This window comes from Orbicella franksi, chromosome 3, assembly GCF_964199315.1.
Source record: "Orbicella franksi chromosome 3, jaOrbFran1.1, whole genome shotgun sequence".
In the NCBI taxonomy this organism is placed as follows: domain Eukaryota; kingdom Metazoa; phylum Cnidaria; class Anthozoa; order Scleractinia; family Merulinidae; genus Orbicella; species Orbicella franksi.
The window spans coordinates 4205189-4225042 of NC_138147.1; the positions used below are offsets into that span (position 1 = coordinate 4205189).

General features: G+C 40.2%; 1 protein-coding gene across 4 annotated transcripts; it reads left to right on the top strand.

The window, feature by feature from the left end:
• The first annotated feature begins 1216 nt into the window (after positions 1 to 1216).
• On the top strand, positions 1217 to 15145 carry LOC145480759 (patched domain-containing protein 3-like). Of its 4 annotated transcripts, none has more exons than XM_081459083.1 (4): positions 1217 to 1308; positions 8919 to 10139; positions 10591 to 11735; positions 12348 to 15145. In XM_081459083.1, the coding sequence occupies exons 1-4, from the start codon at positions 1259 to 1261 to the stop codon at positions 13004 to 13006; spliced, it is 3075 nt and encodes a 1024-aa protein (XP_081315209.1). In that variant the 5' UTR covers positions 1217 to 1258; the 3' UTR covers positions 13007 to 15145. The 4 variants fall into 4 exon arrangements, with proteins under 4 accessions (XP_081315209.1, XP_081315210.1, XP_081315207.1 ...); XM_081459084.1 differs by lacking the exons at positions 1217 to 1308; positions 12348 to 15145 and adding exons at positions 4923 to 5060; positions 12116 to 12337 and having other exon boundaries at positions 10591 to 11747; XM_081459081.1 differs by lacking the exon at positions 1217 to 1308 and adding an exon at positions 4928 to 5060.
• Positions 15146 to 19854: the final 4709 nt, after the last annotated feature.

The window sequence follows — 19854 nt, forward strand, 5'->3', positions numbered from 1 at the left end:
TAGAAACCAATCTCTTTGACACTTGTTTTCGAGTCAATGTCTAATAAAGCAAGTTTCCCTGTCGGAAATCATATGAATGCGAGAGCAATTCTGGATTTACATTTCGAATGTGCGTCTAAGACATGTACTCCGTTCTAGTAAATACGAGACGCATGAAACAGACAAAACTTATTTGGACTGTGAATCCGCTCATCTGAGACACCTTATTCGTTTTCTAAGGTAAACAAGGCCGATGGAAAATGCTTGGAATCATACTACAAGGTTAAAGACGAAAGAAATTGATCGACTTTTCCGAAAATACTGGAAGGAAATATGTCCCGGCCAATATCACTTTCAGGTACTTCTGTCACGTTCATTGTGACATGTCCAATGTGTCACGATACGTGCGTCACGCGGGGTTATTTGGGGCGTAAAGGGATTGACTGCCACGCACAAATTTCTTGGTGACATGCTCATTGACCTTTTTTTAGCTACCACACGATTAATGACTATTTTATGTGACGGCTCACATGAAATAGTCATGATTGCAAAACTTTAGACAAATTTCCTGATGCCTTTGGTGATACCTGGGGCCAGTTTCTCGAAAGCCCCGGAAACTTTTCGGGCCCGCAAAGCCATTTTCAGTTAATCTGTATCTAAAAACCGAGATGTGTATACGCGTGAAACTTCTTGTATGAAGAGAACCTCTGTTCATATTACGAATACATGAATAAAAGAGCGCTGTAATCAGAAGGTTTGAGATTTTGCTACGGCTTTCCGGGTGCGAAAAGTTTTCGGGACCTTCGAGAAACGGGCCCCTGATATGTACTGTACCTTCGATTCCGTGAAAATTTTTACTCTCTGTCAACAAAAAAAAAAAAAAAAAAAAAAAAATTGCTCGGCGAGTCTGGTACACAAACCTTCCAGACCTTCCAGCGTTGTGTTTTTTTTCTAGTAAGTAGTTGAGGCTTTTCGGGTCTGCTAATTTTGTAATTTGTCTTTTCATGTATTTTAACGAGTTAAAACTCTTTAATAAATGAATAATAATTCGTTTTTAGAATGCGGAAACGAAATGCTATTTTATTCCTCAGTTACAACTTCCCTTGCGTCTGAAATGCCCCCGTTTAAGCCAACACGTATCAAGTGTTTTGTGGGAAGTACTTAAACGAGAAAACAATGGAAAGCGAGCACATAAATGACCCGTAATGAGAGAATTGGCACAACAGTGTCTTTCTTCATAGCACTGAAGTAAAGAGTGTAGATTTACTCGCGTTCTGTCATGGCCAAGTTGAAAGGAACAACCGAACAAGAGGATTCAAGCCAACCAGGGTATGTACAATTCTTGTCATGATAATTTCTAAGAATTCAAAGTTCAGTTTTAACCGTCTCCCAAAGAAACTTTCAGCCTCCTTTTCAAGGAAGAGGAATCCATTCGCTATGAGAGTTCCACTGCTAGTGATCACAGAGGTCAATATGCTCCGTTATTTTCCTGTCGTAGAATAAACACTGCTCCAGTAAGACGCAATTTTCCGTTTTGAGTTTTTACTAATGACTTTCTTCAGTAAAGAAATTAAAAACAGAACGTTATCTAACTATTAGCTAAAAACTTCCTCATAACCTATAAGGGAAATAGGCCAACAATTACCGTCAAAAGCGCTCTCTAAACGAGCTTACTGTAGAGTTAAACAATTAAGCGGCACTACTTAACGCGGAAACAGCTGACTTTCCGAATATACACATCGTTTACTTGCAATTATGTAGCATATCTATTGTGAACCAACTCTCTTTAGGATTACGTCATCTTGGTGTCAGTTCCAATTCCTCACTGAACACCGGCCAAAACGTAACGTTTTATCATTTCGGTTATACAGTTTATTTCGGTAGCCTTGTTCAAACCGGTTGACATTATTCTCGCCAAAATCATCGACTTGAAAAATTCGCAATGTCATGCCCGTATTCCTGCCGTATTGTGTTCTTCCGGAGCAAGTCAAAAGCCAAGAACCAATCAAACCATACCAAAACTACAGCACTTCATGGTTGAATAATAAAGCAGCTACACTCATTGGGTAGCTGAATGCATCACATCTCCCCTTGGTTTTGAACATGGAGAGATAACCGACTAAATTAGATTACATGAACTTTCCCGAGCTAAACTAGCTTTCCGTTAAGCTTAAATAAGGTTGACTCATGAAATAATTGTGAAAACTGCGAAATAATTGTTGTGACGTATAACCGGCAAAGCGACAAACTCTGTGGACGTGTTGTTAATTGTCACCCTAAGCTTTATCTTTCGAAACAGCAAAATAAGAAGTAGCTGTAGTAGCACAACTATCTTGGTTTGCTTCTTTAATACATTTTTGGCCTTCACAGTCACGTCATCAAAACCAAACCTGAATTAATTATAAAGTATACAAACAATGGCAGAAATTATTCCAGAGTTGGACGAACGCGAACTTGAGCCTCGTGTGATAATTCGATCAAACAGACGGATCATCCGTCCAGGCGAACAACTGTAGTTCTTCTGTCATGGAAAATTATAAATCTGGACGGATCATCCGTCCCTATGCTCGTATTTAAACACCGATGAATTATCAGACGCCCTTTGTATAAAATTCGTTCATGAATAACCTGAACACTTCAATCAGTAAAATGGGAAATAACTGAAGGTTAGCTTACCCAGATCAGCGAAAGTTATCTTCTTATTTAACGAATAGATTCGTTGAGGATGCAGCATCCCTGTACTGACCTTAGAAAAGCGATAAATAGTCAATTCATAGCTTGGTGGATCTACAATTAGATACTGAGTTGTCCAAGTCGCGTTTATATTGCGTGACCTACGTCAAACAAATGGCCAAATGTCCAAAATCGGAATAAGGATTACGGAACAGAGAACGGGGAACGAAGAACGGGGAATCTTTATGACAAGAATCTTTAAATGCGGGAAAATTAAGAGCAAAATCACCAAAAGACTGGAAAAATTTCAGCAGTATTGGGCTACTGAGAAAATCCCTCATATACAGCTTTTTTAGATTCCCCGGACTTGCAGTTGTGCAATTTCGTTCGCGTTAATGCAGAGTTAGTTAGGTGGTAACTAGGCTCGAGTTCGGGGAGGAACAGATCGGACGCCAGAGAGTGGCGGAAATCGAGCCTAGATGGTAACTAATATCAACTGTCGGAAAATCATTCCTTTCAAAATGGGAAGACGATTGACCTTTCATACATGGTGACTGCGCTATTCCCAAACAATTTTCCTGTTTTGACACAGCTATCATTACACAAATATGTAAAGAACGACAGACCTAGACTTGGTTTTCCCAGCTGTCTCAAGTTTTCCCAATCCTTCTCCTGTGCTAAGCTGAATTAAGGAAAGGAAGTTATTTATATTTTCCCCATAATTGTCGTTGTTAGTGTTGTTCTCTTTAAACTGCGAATTGCCCTTTATTGTGCTGGAAACAGTAAATAATCCAACCGAAAATGAACACATACATAATACAATAATCGGCCGACTGTAAACACGTGCAGTACAAAAACATATGTCAATCGATGACGTCTTTCTCTCGATTACATAACGTGACACACTCGATTACATAACGCCACATTACCGATCATAGCGCTGGAAATGTTACCTTGAATTAAACCGGATTGTGTTAAAAAAAAAAAAAAGAAAAAGAAAAAAACACAGTTATTCACGAAGATGGCTTCAATACTATCGATCAGAGTATAGTTCTTTGGCTCCATATGCAGATAAAAAATATATAAATTGATAAACAAATAAATAAATAACAACAAAACAATATATTTTCGTTGCCTGTAAGAAAATCCTGTTTAAAATTGCTCTTATGCTTGCTTTCTTAAGAATGGCAGTTCCTGGTCAGTGAAGAACGTAATTTGATCAAATGAAAACGTGTCGCAAGGTGAAGGTGAAGCACGGGAGTTCCATGTGCGTGTTATGACACCGTGACGTTATGTGTAGCGTGATTGATGCGAAGCGTGACTGTTCCACTTCGTTTGTACGCATCTTCTCTTTGGCACTTCCTATACGTTTGAAAAAAACATTTACGTATTGTTTAGGCCATTTGATTAACTTTTCACTGATTGAAATAAAATCTACATTTTCTTGGTTTTCATTTATATAGCTAGATCTAAAATGCTAATAAAAGAAACTCTCAAACAGTTTTCATTTTCTCTTTAACTTGATGGTAACGACCATATAAAGGAGATTTCTGATTTTCATGCCTTTTGTAAAATCAGTCTAATTTGGTAAAGGAAAAGGAAAGAATGTCAGATATCCAGAGGGCGCCATCCGTTTTTGCGATGCGACAGCGGAGGTCCTGACAATAAATAGCTTTGTGATAAATAGCCGTCTGATGCTAAGGCGTTGAAGAACGAACATAATGAATTTAGGTTCGGCGAGGTCATTTTCCTTACTTATTTTATTACACCGCGAAATTTTGTATGGAGGTTTCAGAACCAGTCTGTTGTGGTATTCAAGTCAGGAAGCATGTGTTGTCTTGTTTTGTTTCTACGAAGGCTGGCCCGAGCGGCTTGTAACTTGGGGCTGTTATTATTTTAGTTGTTATTGAAATGTTCTAGGTCAGCTTTTTTAAACAATAATCAAGTGAAAGTAAGGCTGTCAATGCATTTGATGAAACTGTGTTCATTCCACTGTACTTCTAACGATTTTAAGGCTATTTTATTATTCCCACCTTTCGTGTTCACGTTGAAATTTTGAACTGCCCTTTGAGTGATATCTTTTGGCTGTGTAAATTATACATTTTCTTCATCCTTACCATTCAATAACAACAGCTTATTTGAATAGCTTATGTTACGGCTTAAATTATTCGCATCACGTCCGATGCACCACGTGTGCTATTTAGATGTTAAAACTTCCTCGTTTTCGGTTTAAAACTAGGCATCACGTCATGGCTTTCGGAATCCAGCTGTCGGACTTCTTAAGCCAAAAGTGTCTTAGCATCAGTACTGGCCGTTTTCTCGATGGCTGCAAGAAGCGAGGAAATTATCTGCTCTACCTCCGACGATTTCGCGACCACGCGAAAAATTGACTTTAGCGACTCACAAAGGTATCTGTGAATTGTACATTTTCATATTGTACTCCCTTTTATGGTTCACTAACTTTGTTTCATGCAGACCGAAACATTTGCCTAACGACAGCCAAAAAAGTGAACTTCTTTTGAGTGGAAGAAACATATACTTTCCTGAAATGTCGGTGTTTTGAAATTTGGCTCTCGAAAGGGGTAGCGCGCGAGCCGATCATCTCTTTCGAACTCCTTCTGGATCGTAGAGTTAAATGCGAGAGAAGAAAAGATTTTCCTCGTGGCTAGTGCATCTATACGTCCATAGTGCAGTGTTTTGACGGAAGTGAGAGACTCGAGCGAGGACGAAACGTAAACGGACAGCGACGTTCGGGAGTTTTAAAGGCTTTTGACTGAAGGTTTATATACAAGGAAGCGAAGTGTTATGATGGTAATAGGGCACAATACGAATGAAATGCTGCGCCATGCATCACTGAAATTCGAAACTAGAAAGTTATAGTTTTGTTTTGATGAACGCGGAAGTAGAGCCGAAGGACGTTGCTAAGAGACCGTTCAAACTGACGTCTCATCCCATGAGATCTTTATCAGGAAAAAAAAAATAAAACGAAACGAGGAAATTTGTCTTGCCATTTGTTTGTTTCAGTTGGAGTGGCATGACTGAGAATTACCTGTAGGCGCTCTCTATGTCACGCAACGCTACGTAGCGTACCACTTCTAACGTTCAACATTTTTAGACTACACGTGGGAACCACACGCGCGGACTGTCAGACTCAACAAGACAAGACACATATAGCGATGCTTCTTGTTTATACACATTGACGTCATTCTTAGATATGCGCACTTTAGTGGTTGGCAAAACGCCGGCTTCGTTTTGTTTTCATGGCTTCCCAAGTGCGATTCCGAGTGCGTAAAAAGTCTCGATCCTGTCTCATGATCGCGATATCATTTTAAATTAAGCTACAACAAAGGTGCAAGTAGCCTTCCCGACCCCCACAATTTGAAAGGGTGGACAAATAATCCCATTTCTTGGCCAGACTTAACATCTGGGGATCTGTACACGTATTTAATCGAAACGCCAGGAATTTACACGAAGGAGAGTCTAAAATCCTTCAAGTCGCTTGAAGCGTGTCAGTTTGTCATCAGTGGCCAAGTTAAACCATTGTGGTGTCATTCAGTTGGAGACAATATCCCTTACTGCTTCATTAAAGGGAAAGTAATTCTCTCCCAGAGAATTAACGATCAGCCGCACGATGCGGACTAGTGAGGACTCGGACGGCGTCCAATCCTTCCTACGAACTGCATTGATCCAAGCGGTCCGCTTTGGTTCACTTTCAAGAAATCTAAAAAAAATTTATTCCCGATGCATTTGTGAACCGATTTGTACAATTTATCACGCAGTAGCTCACCGGCATTCTCTCCACAAACCCTTTTCTTAGGCAGTAAATTTACAAGGAAACATCAAGCCACGTCGTGTTTTTGCCAACCACAGAAATAAACAACCCCACGTGACCTAGGCATCACGTCGCGGGAAACATCGCCACAAGCGAAGCGAATTTGACTCTTACAAAACAAGGTCTCTTTAGTAATCAATTAGTCAAATCTCGAGTCGCTCCGCGGCTTATACCCGGTTTCATTTTAAAGAGATCTAAAGTTCCAAACTTACAAGTACACAAAAATCATTTGAAAATATCAAAACATTGTAAACCAACATCCCCATACGCAAGTGCAACTCAAAAGCTGTCACTTGACACTGGTCACGTATTGGAACTCTCTTTACATGTAGTTGTCAGTTAAAATTAAGGCTTTCATTGTACTGTCGGTTTCAAGCCATGATTACTATCCAATAAGAAACGGTTTCTAAAGCAATTAGCAATTCAATCGAGTTGATGCTTAGAATATTCAGAACATCCAAACAATCATATATAGACTCGTGAATGACGTTAAACCTTCTAACTTACAGTTTCCAAAAGCTGTTCGACTTCCTAGTTTTTGGTTTGTAAAAGTCGATTATGATCTGCATGCAATAGGTTAGCCAAGAGTTTTGAAATGAGCTGGCCGTCGAACTGCGATGAAAGAGACTTATCAGTTCGTGGGTTTGTTAAGCTAACAACATTGGGGTAGCAACGATTTCTCGATGGCTTCAAGAAACGAAGAAATTATTTGCTGTGCATCAGACGAGATAACTACAACGAATAACCAAAACTTGAAGAGGTACCTATGTATAATATATTTTTATCATCGATCTCCTGAAACCAAAAAAATATTTTTAAACCGAAAGATTTTCATTTTTTTATGGATATCGTCATGCAAAACAAACGTGCACACTGATTAATCTATGTTAAAGTTATTACGCAGTGATTGAAATTCATCAGTCAGTATTTGGCTCGCAGATTAGTTTATAGTAACCTTCATTTTAATTAGGATGTGGACGCAAAAACGAAAAACGAACGACGAAAAGTCGCCCTGCCGCTAGCCTTCGTCCAATCGCGTTCAACAGTCGTTTTGTGCTGACGGACAGCAATCAGGGTAAATCGAACAGAAAAAAACCCTCACTTTGTACCTGCAAGCGTGATTGCTAAACAATGATACAGAAATTTTGTTTATCACCATCTTAAATAATTGAAAACGGTCGTAATATTTAGAAATCCGAGAAGAAAAAGTTATAAAAGCGTCAAATGCAAACTTTTCTTAGGGGTGTTTAAGACAAGGAAGTAAACTAATTTGAAGAAAAGGTGAATGCGGAAGCGTAGCACAGAGCTGTTGCTAGGGACCTTGGTTGCCAAGGTTACCATTGTTTTTCTTACTATTTTTCAAGACATCAAACGTCAACCACAGAATAAGGAAAAAGACAATGCATTTTTGCCACTTTGTACATGTGGATTCCAGACTCTGAAGGGGCATGCATACGGTGGCGATGTCATTTTGAAAATTCTGGTTGATGAATAGCTTCGTTCCAAAGAAATTTGACTTCCAGTAGAGTTAAATTAGCCAGCAGGTAATACAAAATATCGTTGTTTCAAATCATGGCTTCGACGCTTTTTCGAAATTGTTGAATTATTACTAGCCTGCAGGACAGGCAGATTAGCGGGGCAGAGAGCGAAACGCGATACACGAGCGTGGAGCGCGACCACGAGCGCGAAGCGCGAGACGGAAAAAAAACTCGTGCTTCGCGCTCGTGTATCGCGTTTCGCTCTCTGCCCCACAAATCCGCCTGTTCTGCAGGCTAAATTATTACCAATCACAGAAATGTTGAGATGATATTAAGTTGAAGTCATTACCTGTTGAACCCACCAGAAAGGGGCCAAATTCCTAACATGCGAATTTAACAAAAAAACAGTATAATTAGAAATTGCAGCGCTACATGAAAGTGTTGCTAAATCACTTTTACTTCAGTAGCCAAGACTTATGTTTTATTTACGCTCTTAAATTGTTTGAACATCCTTGCACAGCTTGATAGATAGTTCCACATGGAGGCTTGTTCACTAGGATTTCATCAACATCTTCATGTTCAGGCAGTTCACTTTAGACAGAGCAATAGCAGTACCACATGAAAGTACTGTTATAAATCTTCCATGTAAAGGCCTGACACTAAGTTTAATCCACAAACTCGCAAGTTGAAACCACCTTGTACAGCATAAAAGTGCTAATAAATAGTAAATAGTTTCAGTAAAGTACTAAAGTACTGCTTAATAGAAACAGTATAGTAAAGGACGCCACAAAATAGTACTCTGTAGCAATCAACTGCATGTCGGCCACACATTTAGGTCTTAGTCACAGGTTTTACTGGGATCGATAAGGTTTAAGGCTTCATTCGCATATTTATTTGTAGTTGATGACAAATCCAGTAGGCGTTTTCTGATATTAGTATTATTTTTGAAATTGCAGTTGCTGCTTTCCACGCCAATTTAATCCATGTCGCCTGTGGTCGTCGTTCTGTAGCTGGTATTTGCGTCTTGTGGAGCGCTTCTTCGCTTGGTATGGTGGAGGAATTGCAAAGCATCCACTGATAACAATCCAAATATGTATCGTATTTGTCAGTGTCTGTTCCGTGGGATTCATTTGGTTCCAAACAGAAAACAGAACTGTAAATCTGTTCATCCCTCAAACCAGCCAGGCATTAGATGACTTAGACACAGCCGAAAAATACTTCCGAGTGAAAATTCGAGAGGAAATCGTCATGTTGGAGGCATCCTCTGATCGTGCCAATGTTCTTGATCCTGAGTGTCTCAAGCAGGCCTTCAGGGTCCACAACGCAGTTATGGAAGTGGAATCTTATCTCGAATTCTGCGTCACGCTGTCAGGGAACAAATCCAAATCACAAGACGATTGCATGATGGTCAGCCCGCTGGAATTTGTGCAGTTCAATGAAAGTAAGCTAGACGGTAAAAACCTAAATGAGATTCGACAGGACCTAGACAAAGCGTTAAGCGGCACTGCTCTCATGCGCAATGGACGTCCCTTCCGGTTCAGCTTCAACCGCATGTTTGGCAGTGTCAAACGAGAGCGTGGAAACATAGCCAGCGCTAAAGCATTACAGATGGTGTATTCCATGCGTGACCCAAGTGACGAAGACGAGAACGAAAAAGTTCTGAAATGGGAGAAGAATTTCATCGACAAAATGGCATCGTTAGAGGACGAACTCTCTTGCTTCAAAGTCCACTACTCAAGTGAGAGAAGCCTGGACGATGCTATTGCCGAAAGCAGCGGATCTGACATTACACTGGTTTCAATCACTTTCACTCTCATGATCAGCTTTGCTAGTTTCATGCTTGGAAAGTTCTTGAATCCGCTGACCGGTCACTCCTTGCTCGCTAACGCAGGAGTGTTTGCAGTGGCCCTGGGTATTCTAGCTGGGTTTGGTGTCGCCATGTGGTTTCGGGTACCATTCGTCAGTATCGTTGGAGTCTTGCCGTTCTTGGTTCTGGGAATCGGCATCGATGACATGTTTATCATGGTGGATGAGCTTGATCGACAGCCACGTGAAATGACAATGATCCAAACTATTAAAACCGTTATGAAGCATGCAGGAGCAACTGTTACCATGACGACAATGACAGATTTGGTGGCGTTTGCAGTTAGCACTTCTACATCATTTCCAGCGATAAAGTAAGACAATAAATTTGTTGTTTGATTAAATCGCTTTTGTTATTTGTCCAAATAAATCGATTGCTTTTATCGGCGAAACAAAATATCAACATTCAATTCTCCTAATCATTTTCCATACATTTCCTCTAAAGTAGTTGGGACAATTTGTTTAATCAATCAATGTCAAGGTATCTTCTCCTCGGTACATAACAGTTTCTCTCGTGGCTGTTTGCAAATAATAAACAGAAAAATTTCACTGGCCTTGACAAGGTGTGGGATATCCCACACAAAAATGTGAACCGTTCTAAAATCTAAAATGAACACATGGTACAAGACATGGCACACAAAAAACGCAAAAGTCATGTGTAATGCTCGTTTGTGGATGCGTTACCCCAAAATCTTAAAGTTAATCAGAGGTACAGTTTCATCGAGTTTTATAATTAACTTTGAATGAACACTTCCTTCAATTTAGGTATTTCTGTATCTACGCTGCGCTGACAGTGACCTTCTCCTTCCTTATGATTGTCACATACTTCGTGGCCATTATGTCATTTGACGTGAAGAGAATAAAGTCAGGCCGCAGAGATTGCTTACCATTCTGCCTTGCGCCTCGGCCGAAAGAGGGAGGGCCAGAATGGGATGAACCTGTTCCACAGACGTCAAATCGGGCCATGAAGTTGTGGGGTACATTGTTGACAAACCCAGTAACAAAAGTTGTGGTTATATTCTTGTCGCTGGCGTTGCTTAGTGCTGGGATATACGGGGTCACCCAAGTGGATGAATCGTTTGACAGACGAATCCTGGCAAAAGATGATTCTTACTTGAGACGATTTTTGTCCGCGGAAGAAAAGCATTTTGTGCTGTCCATCCAAGTGAGCATCGTGGAGAGTGGTGAAGTAGATTATGAGCAGGACCCCATCCAGAAACAGATCAGAGAGCTGACAAACATTATCACAGAAAATAAACATTACCTTAACCGATCCCTCTCCTGGATAGACATATTTTCCCAGTATGCCAAAAGCTCTGGGAAAAACATCACCGGTCAAGGCTTTTTACCTGAATTGAAAGCATTCCTCAGCATTCCCGATTATGCTTATTTCAATCAAGACTTGAAGTTCTCCGAGGATGGCAACAAACTGGTAGCTTCTCGCGTCCTGGGTTTCATGAAGAATGACGGCAGCTCCACCTTCCAGAAAAACGCCATGCTCACTCTCCGAGATGACATCGCAGAAAAAACCGAACTCGATGCCTTCCCAATTACTCGATTTTTTATTTTCTTTGAACAGTACGCTATAACATCAAGGGAAACCTTAAGGAACCTGATAATTGCGGGCATAGCGGTACTAGTCGTCACAAGTCCCTTCTTGGTGGACTGTACCGTAACGTTCATCGTGGTCCTCAACTTTGCAGCCCTGATATGTGAGTTGTTTGGACTGATGGTTATCTGGAATGTGTCCCTTAACTCCGTGTCCATGATCAACCTTGTAATGGCTATTGGGTTCGCAGTCGATTACAGCGCGCACATTGCACATGCTTACATAACGTCAAGCATGGTTACAGCCAATGACCGAGTAGTGGATGCATTGAGCACACTGGGAGCGAGTGTCTTCATGGGAGGTAAGTGCGATGGTGTGTGGATTAAGTATTGAAATGTTAGTGAGTATAACCGGCAAATAAATCAGAATTTTAACAGAAAGGGCTTGCACCAGAATATAAACAACCAACACACAGAAAACACCGGGGGTTCTTACTTTTGCACCCCTTACTACGTTCAGAAACTAGTAACATCAATGGAGAACTTTAAGCTATGAACAAGTTTTTTCTCTTTTTACGATCGGTTTCTGTGGCTTGCCTTTTGAATGGTATTTCTTCAAAGGCTACCTTCTGCGGGTTTTGTCAAATGTCCTAACCAATTTCTCGGTGCATATTCAGTTGTGCAGCTCTGGGTCGATTGAATGATTCAGAGTAAGCATATTGTGTATTTCGGCAAAATCAAGAGCCAGGAGGGATGAACATATCTCGAAATCAGTTAAAATATCTCAAAGAAGTTTCTTTGATTGCTGAACATCTGGATAGCCCAAAGAATTACAAACAAAGCATAGCTTTCTTCTTTTTATTAATAGTTAGCCTGGTTTAGTGAAGGGAACTAAAGCATACCGTGGTAACCTTCTTGTGTCATTTTGCTTAAGGTATCAACGTGTCTGTCTTCTTCTTTTTGCTTGTTTTCAGGATTCAGTACGTTCCTTGGCATGGTCGTTCTGGCGTTCGCCTCTTCGGAGATCTTCCGAATATTCTTCCGAATGTTCTTTGGAATTGTAGTGCTTGGCCTTCTTCACGGCCTGTGTATTATGCCAGTTCACCTGTCGTTCCTGTGCTGGAGACCCGCTATCGCCCGACCCCCCTCGGTAGGAGACAGTACTGAGAAACGGAACAGCACTGGCAAGAAAGATCGACACAGCAAAGCAGCTGACAGAAGCCTCCGGATGGTACCAATTGGAAGTGAAGACACTGAAGATTTCACTGAAGTATTCAGTAAGCGAAGCAACGATGATCATACCCGCCAGAAAGACGGAGCAGACGGCGCTCAGCAGGGAGTGACTAGTGATAATGTCAAGTTAGGAATTCAGAACAAGGGAATTGAACTTGATGAAGAGCTCAAGGAGGCAAAAGAAGGTGACAAGAAAAAGGAAAACTCGAGTGAAAGGTCCGCTGTCGACCTGGAAAAAGATGGTGGCAGTACCTCAGAAAGCCCAGAAACTCTGCAAAGTGACCAGACTGCTAATCCCACGGCCAAAGACATCACCACAGAAAATGCAACAGCCCAAACTGAAGGAGTTGTAACAATAGAAGAAAAGCCACCTGAAAATGTGATCATAACAAATTTTTAAACGGATGTTCAGTTTGTCAGGACAGTGTGCCAATCTCAGGTATGCTACACGGTACACATTTTTCAGGGATACTCCCTTTTCGATTCAGCCAAAACGGGCCTCTGAGTCTCTAATGCTAATCTACTAGAAAACGTACTGTGGAATCCATGACTACACCAAACAAAGCCTATTAACTTCTTCCCTTCCAGAGTACGATAGAACTTTAATTAATATTTGATTTTGAGTGATTTGAAGAGTGACTTGCGAAGTGGAACCATGCAGCAGTGACACTGTGTTGTGTTATGATTCAAATTACAATCCTCTCGGAAACACTTATATATAGCACTCTAAAACTCTTGTGGTGTTTTTGTATTTTCAAGGTAGAATTTGACTGTTTCTTTTAAATGTATTTCAATGTTTGAAATTTACTAGAATCAAGAGGAAGAGAGGATGAAGGGTTAGGGATTTAATCCCCATATAGGCCTTGCTCTCAAAATAATTAAGACACGATACCCAGTTCCTCCGCTGATAATGCTACCACTCTCGTCGCTTAGATGTTTTCGTGGAAGATGAAAACGCGTGTGTAAAGCCATTAGGGCTTTCATTGTGAACGTAGCTCACATCATAGGATCGGCACCTTTAGACCCTACTGGGACTCTGTAGTTAGGAGTGATCTAAGGGTAACTTAGGAGGGAGAAAGCCTAAATGGCGGATTATCTTTCTTAGTCCTCATCCTCTCTCTCAGACAAAAGCCATGAACATTTCGTAACTGGCAAAATCTTTGTTTACCCGGGGATCTTGATAATGTCAATATTTTGCTTCAAAATAGTATATTTCAAGTATTAGAAAGTACAGCTTTATAAGATGACCTTTGGTGACTTCGCTGGCATCTCGAAGTAATACATTTACAGCGTTTAAATTACCATCAAAGCTTTCAAAATGTGGTTAAAAGTTTGGACGGAGCGTTTCCAAGTTTGCGTCAAACGATTCGTTAATTGTAAGTTTTTATCTTCATTGTTATAGCTAACTGCTAAATTATACTCCCAAGCCATAGAAACGTTAGTAGTTTGACAACAGGAGTTAGTAGTTTTTCAACAGGAGATATGTCCACCGCGCTCAATTTGTTCCGCTTATGTTTATTGTAGTGACTCTATGTCGTAGACGATATCAATTTATCTTAAGTGTGACAGACTTTTTTACAATTTTCGATACATCTAGGGCGGTTTTTACTGGCGTGTCAAGAGTAATTCCTCTACACTTCGGCTTAAAGAAACTGGCGCCACTTTGTCTTTCACGAAGAAGTAAAACCAAAATGAATCGTATATCGGTCGTACACGTTTTCCCGCTCTTTGCGTCAGCCACATGTATTTGCTTGGGGTTGGTCTGCGTCCTTTGTGTTTAGTCAGAAATGATTACGTTGGTTTTTTTGTTTGACGATACTCCATTGAAAACCGCTCTATAATAGTGAAGAGCTCAAACAACAATCCTGATTCGAGTGTAGATTTATATATAGTCGACTCCCGATAACTCGAACTTGAAGAAGTTTCGAGCTATCGTGTGAAGAGAACAAATGGCCGTAAATTAATAAGAAGAGGAAATGTGATTACTGTATTTCTAAATCATAAAGTGTATATCTTAATCAAAAAATGTTATTGTAGAGAAGTCAAGTAAAAATGTAAAAGTGCAGATACTGGGAACTTTGCAAGTTTCGAAAAGACCGATGTCGTTCTACAGAGATCATTCGATTTACTTTTTGAGGGTCATGTTTTGACAAACATGGTACGAGCTATCGAAGGTAAAATTATCTAGAGCATGACCTGAAGTGAAACGAAAATAGCTTCGAGTTCGCGAAAGGTTCCAATTATAACGGGCTTGAGTTACCGTGGTTAAAATTTCACTAAAAGTATGAAAGAAATCCAGGGGGAATTGATCAATTTGGTTCGAGTTAGGGCGAGGTTCAAGTTGATTAAGTTAGCGAGGGTTTGCGTTATCGTGAGTCGACTGCATGTACATTTAAATTGTAATGAAATCATATCATTGAAAAAATCCGTTGTCATGGGATTTTTGCATGTTTTTTTTGATCTCTATAAGCTAAGTTAAAGACGCTAGATTGTTAAATGCTGAGAACAATAAGTATAATAAAGATACTTGAAAACAATATTGAGAGTTTCTTGGTTAATATTGACAGTTGAGGTGCCTCGGCTCAGCTTGTGCGGCTTCCAACAATTTTTGCCTTTAGCCAGCTAGGGTGTCTTTTCATAGGCTAGGTGGCAGTTTTGTAATTGAGATAAAGAGAAACAACGGAGAGAAATTAAAATTATTTCTAAGAACAAAATAAATAACGATCTACCGAGCGCGTGAAAGAAAAAAAAAAAACAAGACTTGAAAAATTGGATGTTTGGGAACAGCTTCCCAATTTTCTTTTCTTTTATATACCCAGCAACACTTTCACTCATTTAAATGCCCTTGTTGTTCTCTCTCTCTCTCGTCCTCAGTTGTCAAATTTCGAAAACATTGAAAAAAAATTGCATTTTCACTGGTCGTTTTGAAGAAGCTATGATACAAAAAGCAACGAGACACACGAGAACAAAAGCCCTTTAAGAGGACATGTGGTTACCTGGATAATGAATAACCAAACATGCGCAAAAAAGAGTTGCGGCATTTTGGTCTTCTTGCGAAGTGTTGTTTTAAAATTTGAGTGCTTGGCACTTGGTTTTGGTTGGGCTTAACTTACGCGCTTACCAATGGTTTTACTACTTTGTGGGCCACGCCCTCTCTTTGGAAACAAAGTCTTTGCCCGACCGCTATCATAAAACGAACTGAAGACATAAAAACAGTAAGGTACCAGTTCTGCAGGGCGCGACTTCAATCAGTGATTTTTCGTCCAAATTTATCGTTGAAGAACTTAGAGAACCTAAAGAACACTGATTTACGGAGGCAAGTCTGCACACAACAGTGGCGGATCCAGACCTTGAGCTAAGGGGTGGGGGCGGGATTTGTTTTGCTTAACCTGGCGGCTTTTCCTCCTTCTGTGATTTCTTCTTTTTTTATCCAAAATAAAGCAGGGGGGAGGGGGAGAGGGGAAGCCCGGGTCCCTCAGTCCCCTCCCCTAGATCCGCCACTGCACAAACAGACCAAAGAACGAGCGGCTCCGAAAGGAAAGTGTGGTACGCCATTAAGCTTCAGCGACTTTTCATTTAATTGCTATATAGCTGTGCGAAAATGTCTTCTCACTCAACTTATAAACCTAACACATAACACACACTAACATAGCACATCCTTCACATGATACACACTTGAGACGAATATCTTTATGTCACAACTTAAAACCAGTTTAGCCACTGTTGGCTAAACAGTAGGAGACTACCAAATAAGAACTCGTATAATGTTAGAGATATGTTTATGTCACAAAATACGAACTGTACAGAAGTGAGGACTAAAAACATATTAGTAACACATAGGGAAACTACTACAAAAACTTATTACAAATTCAAGTTCATTTTTATTTAAAAGGTAGAAAATTGACCTTTTGGTCAATGTGAAAAATTTACATTTTATTTATGCAATGTATGGAAGAAATCTTAAAAGATAAAAATAAAAAGAGCTCGCAACAGTCTGAGGAACGAAAAGCATGGTTAAACGAACCAATTAGTTGTTCTGACAGAAGAAAAACTAACTGATTTATGATTCTCAGCTTTTCGAGCTAGTTATTAGAGGGAAATGGTTATGAAACCTGACAAAGGTCTTTGTTGTATGTTTGTGTTCACTTTTTGTAGTCTTAACCGTGTAGAGGACATAATAGTTACTTACTTCTGACTCAGGAGCTAACTTATAGAAATCTTCTGGCTGACTAATTCATGCGTAAAGCAAAAAAAAAAAAAAAAAAAAAAAAAAAAAAAATACAAAAGATTGTACCGGTTGTGGCCCTTCCAACATAAATCTAGCTCTCTTTGTTGACTCTTATAATGTCTGCCAGGCTTCATAACCATTCCCCTCTATTATTTCAGCGTTAATCTCAAACTGCCCGACAAATGTAATAATAATTTACATTTTTAATCGTCGTCTTTGACAAAGAGGTTTTGATTGTGACATACACCACAGCGAAGTATTTTGTCCTTAGTCTAAATCAACTCACCTACTCATTCACTATCTTATTAACTGATTCTGCAAAAAAGAAACAGTTAATAGTTAGTAATACCACCATTTCTTATTTTTTCTTTTAAAAATGAAAAGCAATATACCTCTAAATAGAGGCTCAAATGGCATCTCATAAATAGGCGTCACTTTTTGGTTTCCAACGACAGAGATTTTAGGTAAGTAAACCTTTGGAATTTTATGTTGCAATCGTCTTTTGTACATACTGCAAATGAGTTCTAAATGGCTACCAAAGTCACTGCAAATACAGCCTCTATCGTGTTGTAAAACGCTTTTAAGTCGGAATAATCAGTGCATTCCAAGTTGTAAACACGTTCGCTAGTTATGACGGATGCGACCTGCCCCAGGTTCCCACTTTGAAAAGCTCCAACTCTACGCTTGCGACCGGCGTGCTTCAGAGCACTGGAGACGAGTCTTCCTAGCTGTACCATGCGGAGGTCTGTTATACGATAGATGGAAAATGAATAAATCTCATTAGCTAAATCGTTTCCGAAAAAAAAAGCGGTTCGGTTCAAAGCAACAACAAGAAATGAACGTAGCTTGGGTGAAACGTCAAATAAATTCGACTAAGCTAGTACTCAGTTCAATTACCTTTCAGATCAATTGTCTTTTTTGTTTTCTCGTATTCGTTTGTTTCGCCTTCCTCGGCCATTAATTTCAACTTCAGTTTAAAGGCAAATTCCTGGAAATGAAGTTCGCCAAAATGAGGCCTCTTGTTTCTTGAAATTGAAAGGTAAAAAGGAGTCGATAAAGACTCGATAAAGAAAACAAAACAAAACAAAACAAGACAAAACAGCGACAACATGAAAAGAAACAAGCTAGAAAATTGTTTGACCCTAGGTAACTTTATGCAAATGACCTTTTGTTCCAGATTATTGGTGTCGGCGGAGTCCGCCATCATTTGAAAGCGTCGGGAATGATCGAACACTCTATTTTTATCGTAACTTCATTTTAAGGCTTGTCTCATATACCAGCAACCCTTTCTAGTTTATTTTTTATTTAATAACATCGGTATGTCACTGAAACAGATTATGACGCCTTCCCTGGCCGCAAAGCGAAGGACCCTATTTCTGCGGTACTTGCGATAGAAGCCCTGTGCAAATGTAAAAAAAACAAATGTAAATGTCATTTGTTTACCCACGGGGCACCAAGGAGTTCACAGAACTCGTTCAGAAATGTCCGTGCATTCAAGGTCGAATTGGAATTTGAGAAATGTTGGTTTTTGAGGAGAGGGGAAAACCGGAGTACCCGGAGAAAAACCTCTCGGAGCAGAGAAGAGAACCAAAAACAAACTCAACCCACATATGACGCCGGGTCCGTGAATTGAACCCGGGACACATTGGTGGGAGGCGAGCGCTCTCACCACTGCGCCATCCCTGCTCCCCGCAGGAGCATCCCTGCTCCCTGCAACCCGTCATGGGAATCAACTTAATCCTTCAAGAGGCATCGCACAGATAAACGAAGAGCTAAAAAAAACGGAATTCTATGGTCCATTTTGCAAAAAATTCAAACTTCTAGTCGATAGATTTTCTTCATTTTTTTGCTAAACGTAAAAATTCGGTAGAGGAAATGATCCATCGAAAGAAAAATAGGGGTCACCGAACGACCAAGATCGTTAAATTTGGGCAAAGCTATAGCAATGGCCATCTGCCCTATCATAGTTAATTTTATTACTTAGCGCGCGCTCTCATGCATGACGTGGCGTGAGAATTTGCGTTCGCAGTAATGATGCGCAGAGACAATTAGCGCGAACGTCCTTAAAATGGAAGATGTTGGATCACTGTTGCTCGTATTAGAGCTAGATGACGATTTCGACGGTGATATCAATGATATTGTGTGAGCTGCTTCATGCGTAGTAATTTAATCAGTATAACGGGTTATTTTGAGCAGACCGTTCCCAGATATTTGCCGTATGAGTTCAAACACCACTTTCGAATGACGAAAAGAACATTCCAAATTCTCTCGGCAAATAAGTCGTCTTTAAGAGCCGTTAAGAGCCAAAACATACACTTGGCTTACGAAGCAGCTACAGACCTGTTGTAACTGCACATGGATGTACGAGTAACACTGATAAATCCGCTGTTAACAATCCATAAAAGCTGCAATGATAAGTGTTTTCCCGTATGTTGTACATAGAAACCACCGAACAGCGAGATACTGGGATTGAGAATGGGTCGGATTGGTCAAATGGAACGGTTCATTTCGATCGGACCGGTCCAACCGAGAAAAGTGGTCCACCTCGAAAGGTGGACCGATTTTTTCGAAACTTTTCCGAACCGATCCATTCAATTTCAGACCGAAATTTCCGGAAATTTTGGTTGAAAGGATCTCGCCCTAGTGTCCTTAAGTTCACGCAAGGAAGACTTGCATTACAGCGTATCCAAATTTTGGTAACTGAATCCCAAACGGATGCAAAATCACGTGATTTCTGAGAAAAAGAGTCATTATTCGAAATGTTTTTGGGCGGAGAACACATCGTTACGATTTTGTGGATATTTTTGTCAAACTACGACAATTAAAGAAAGCATGAAAAAGACTCTACAACTCATTTGGCCACTAAAATGCGACTGTCTTCAGATATTCACCCCAGTTTAAACTGTTTTTGTCGCAACATCGGCCTATTTTGAAGATGGTAGCTTGTGCGTATCTGTGTTTAATAAAGCGCTGTCGGCCAAGATTTCACACCCTGCTATTTGTGCCTCTCGGAAGTTTGC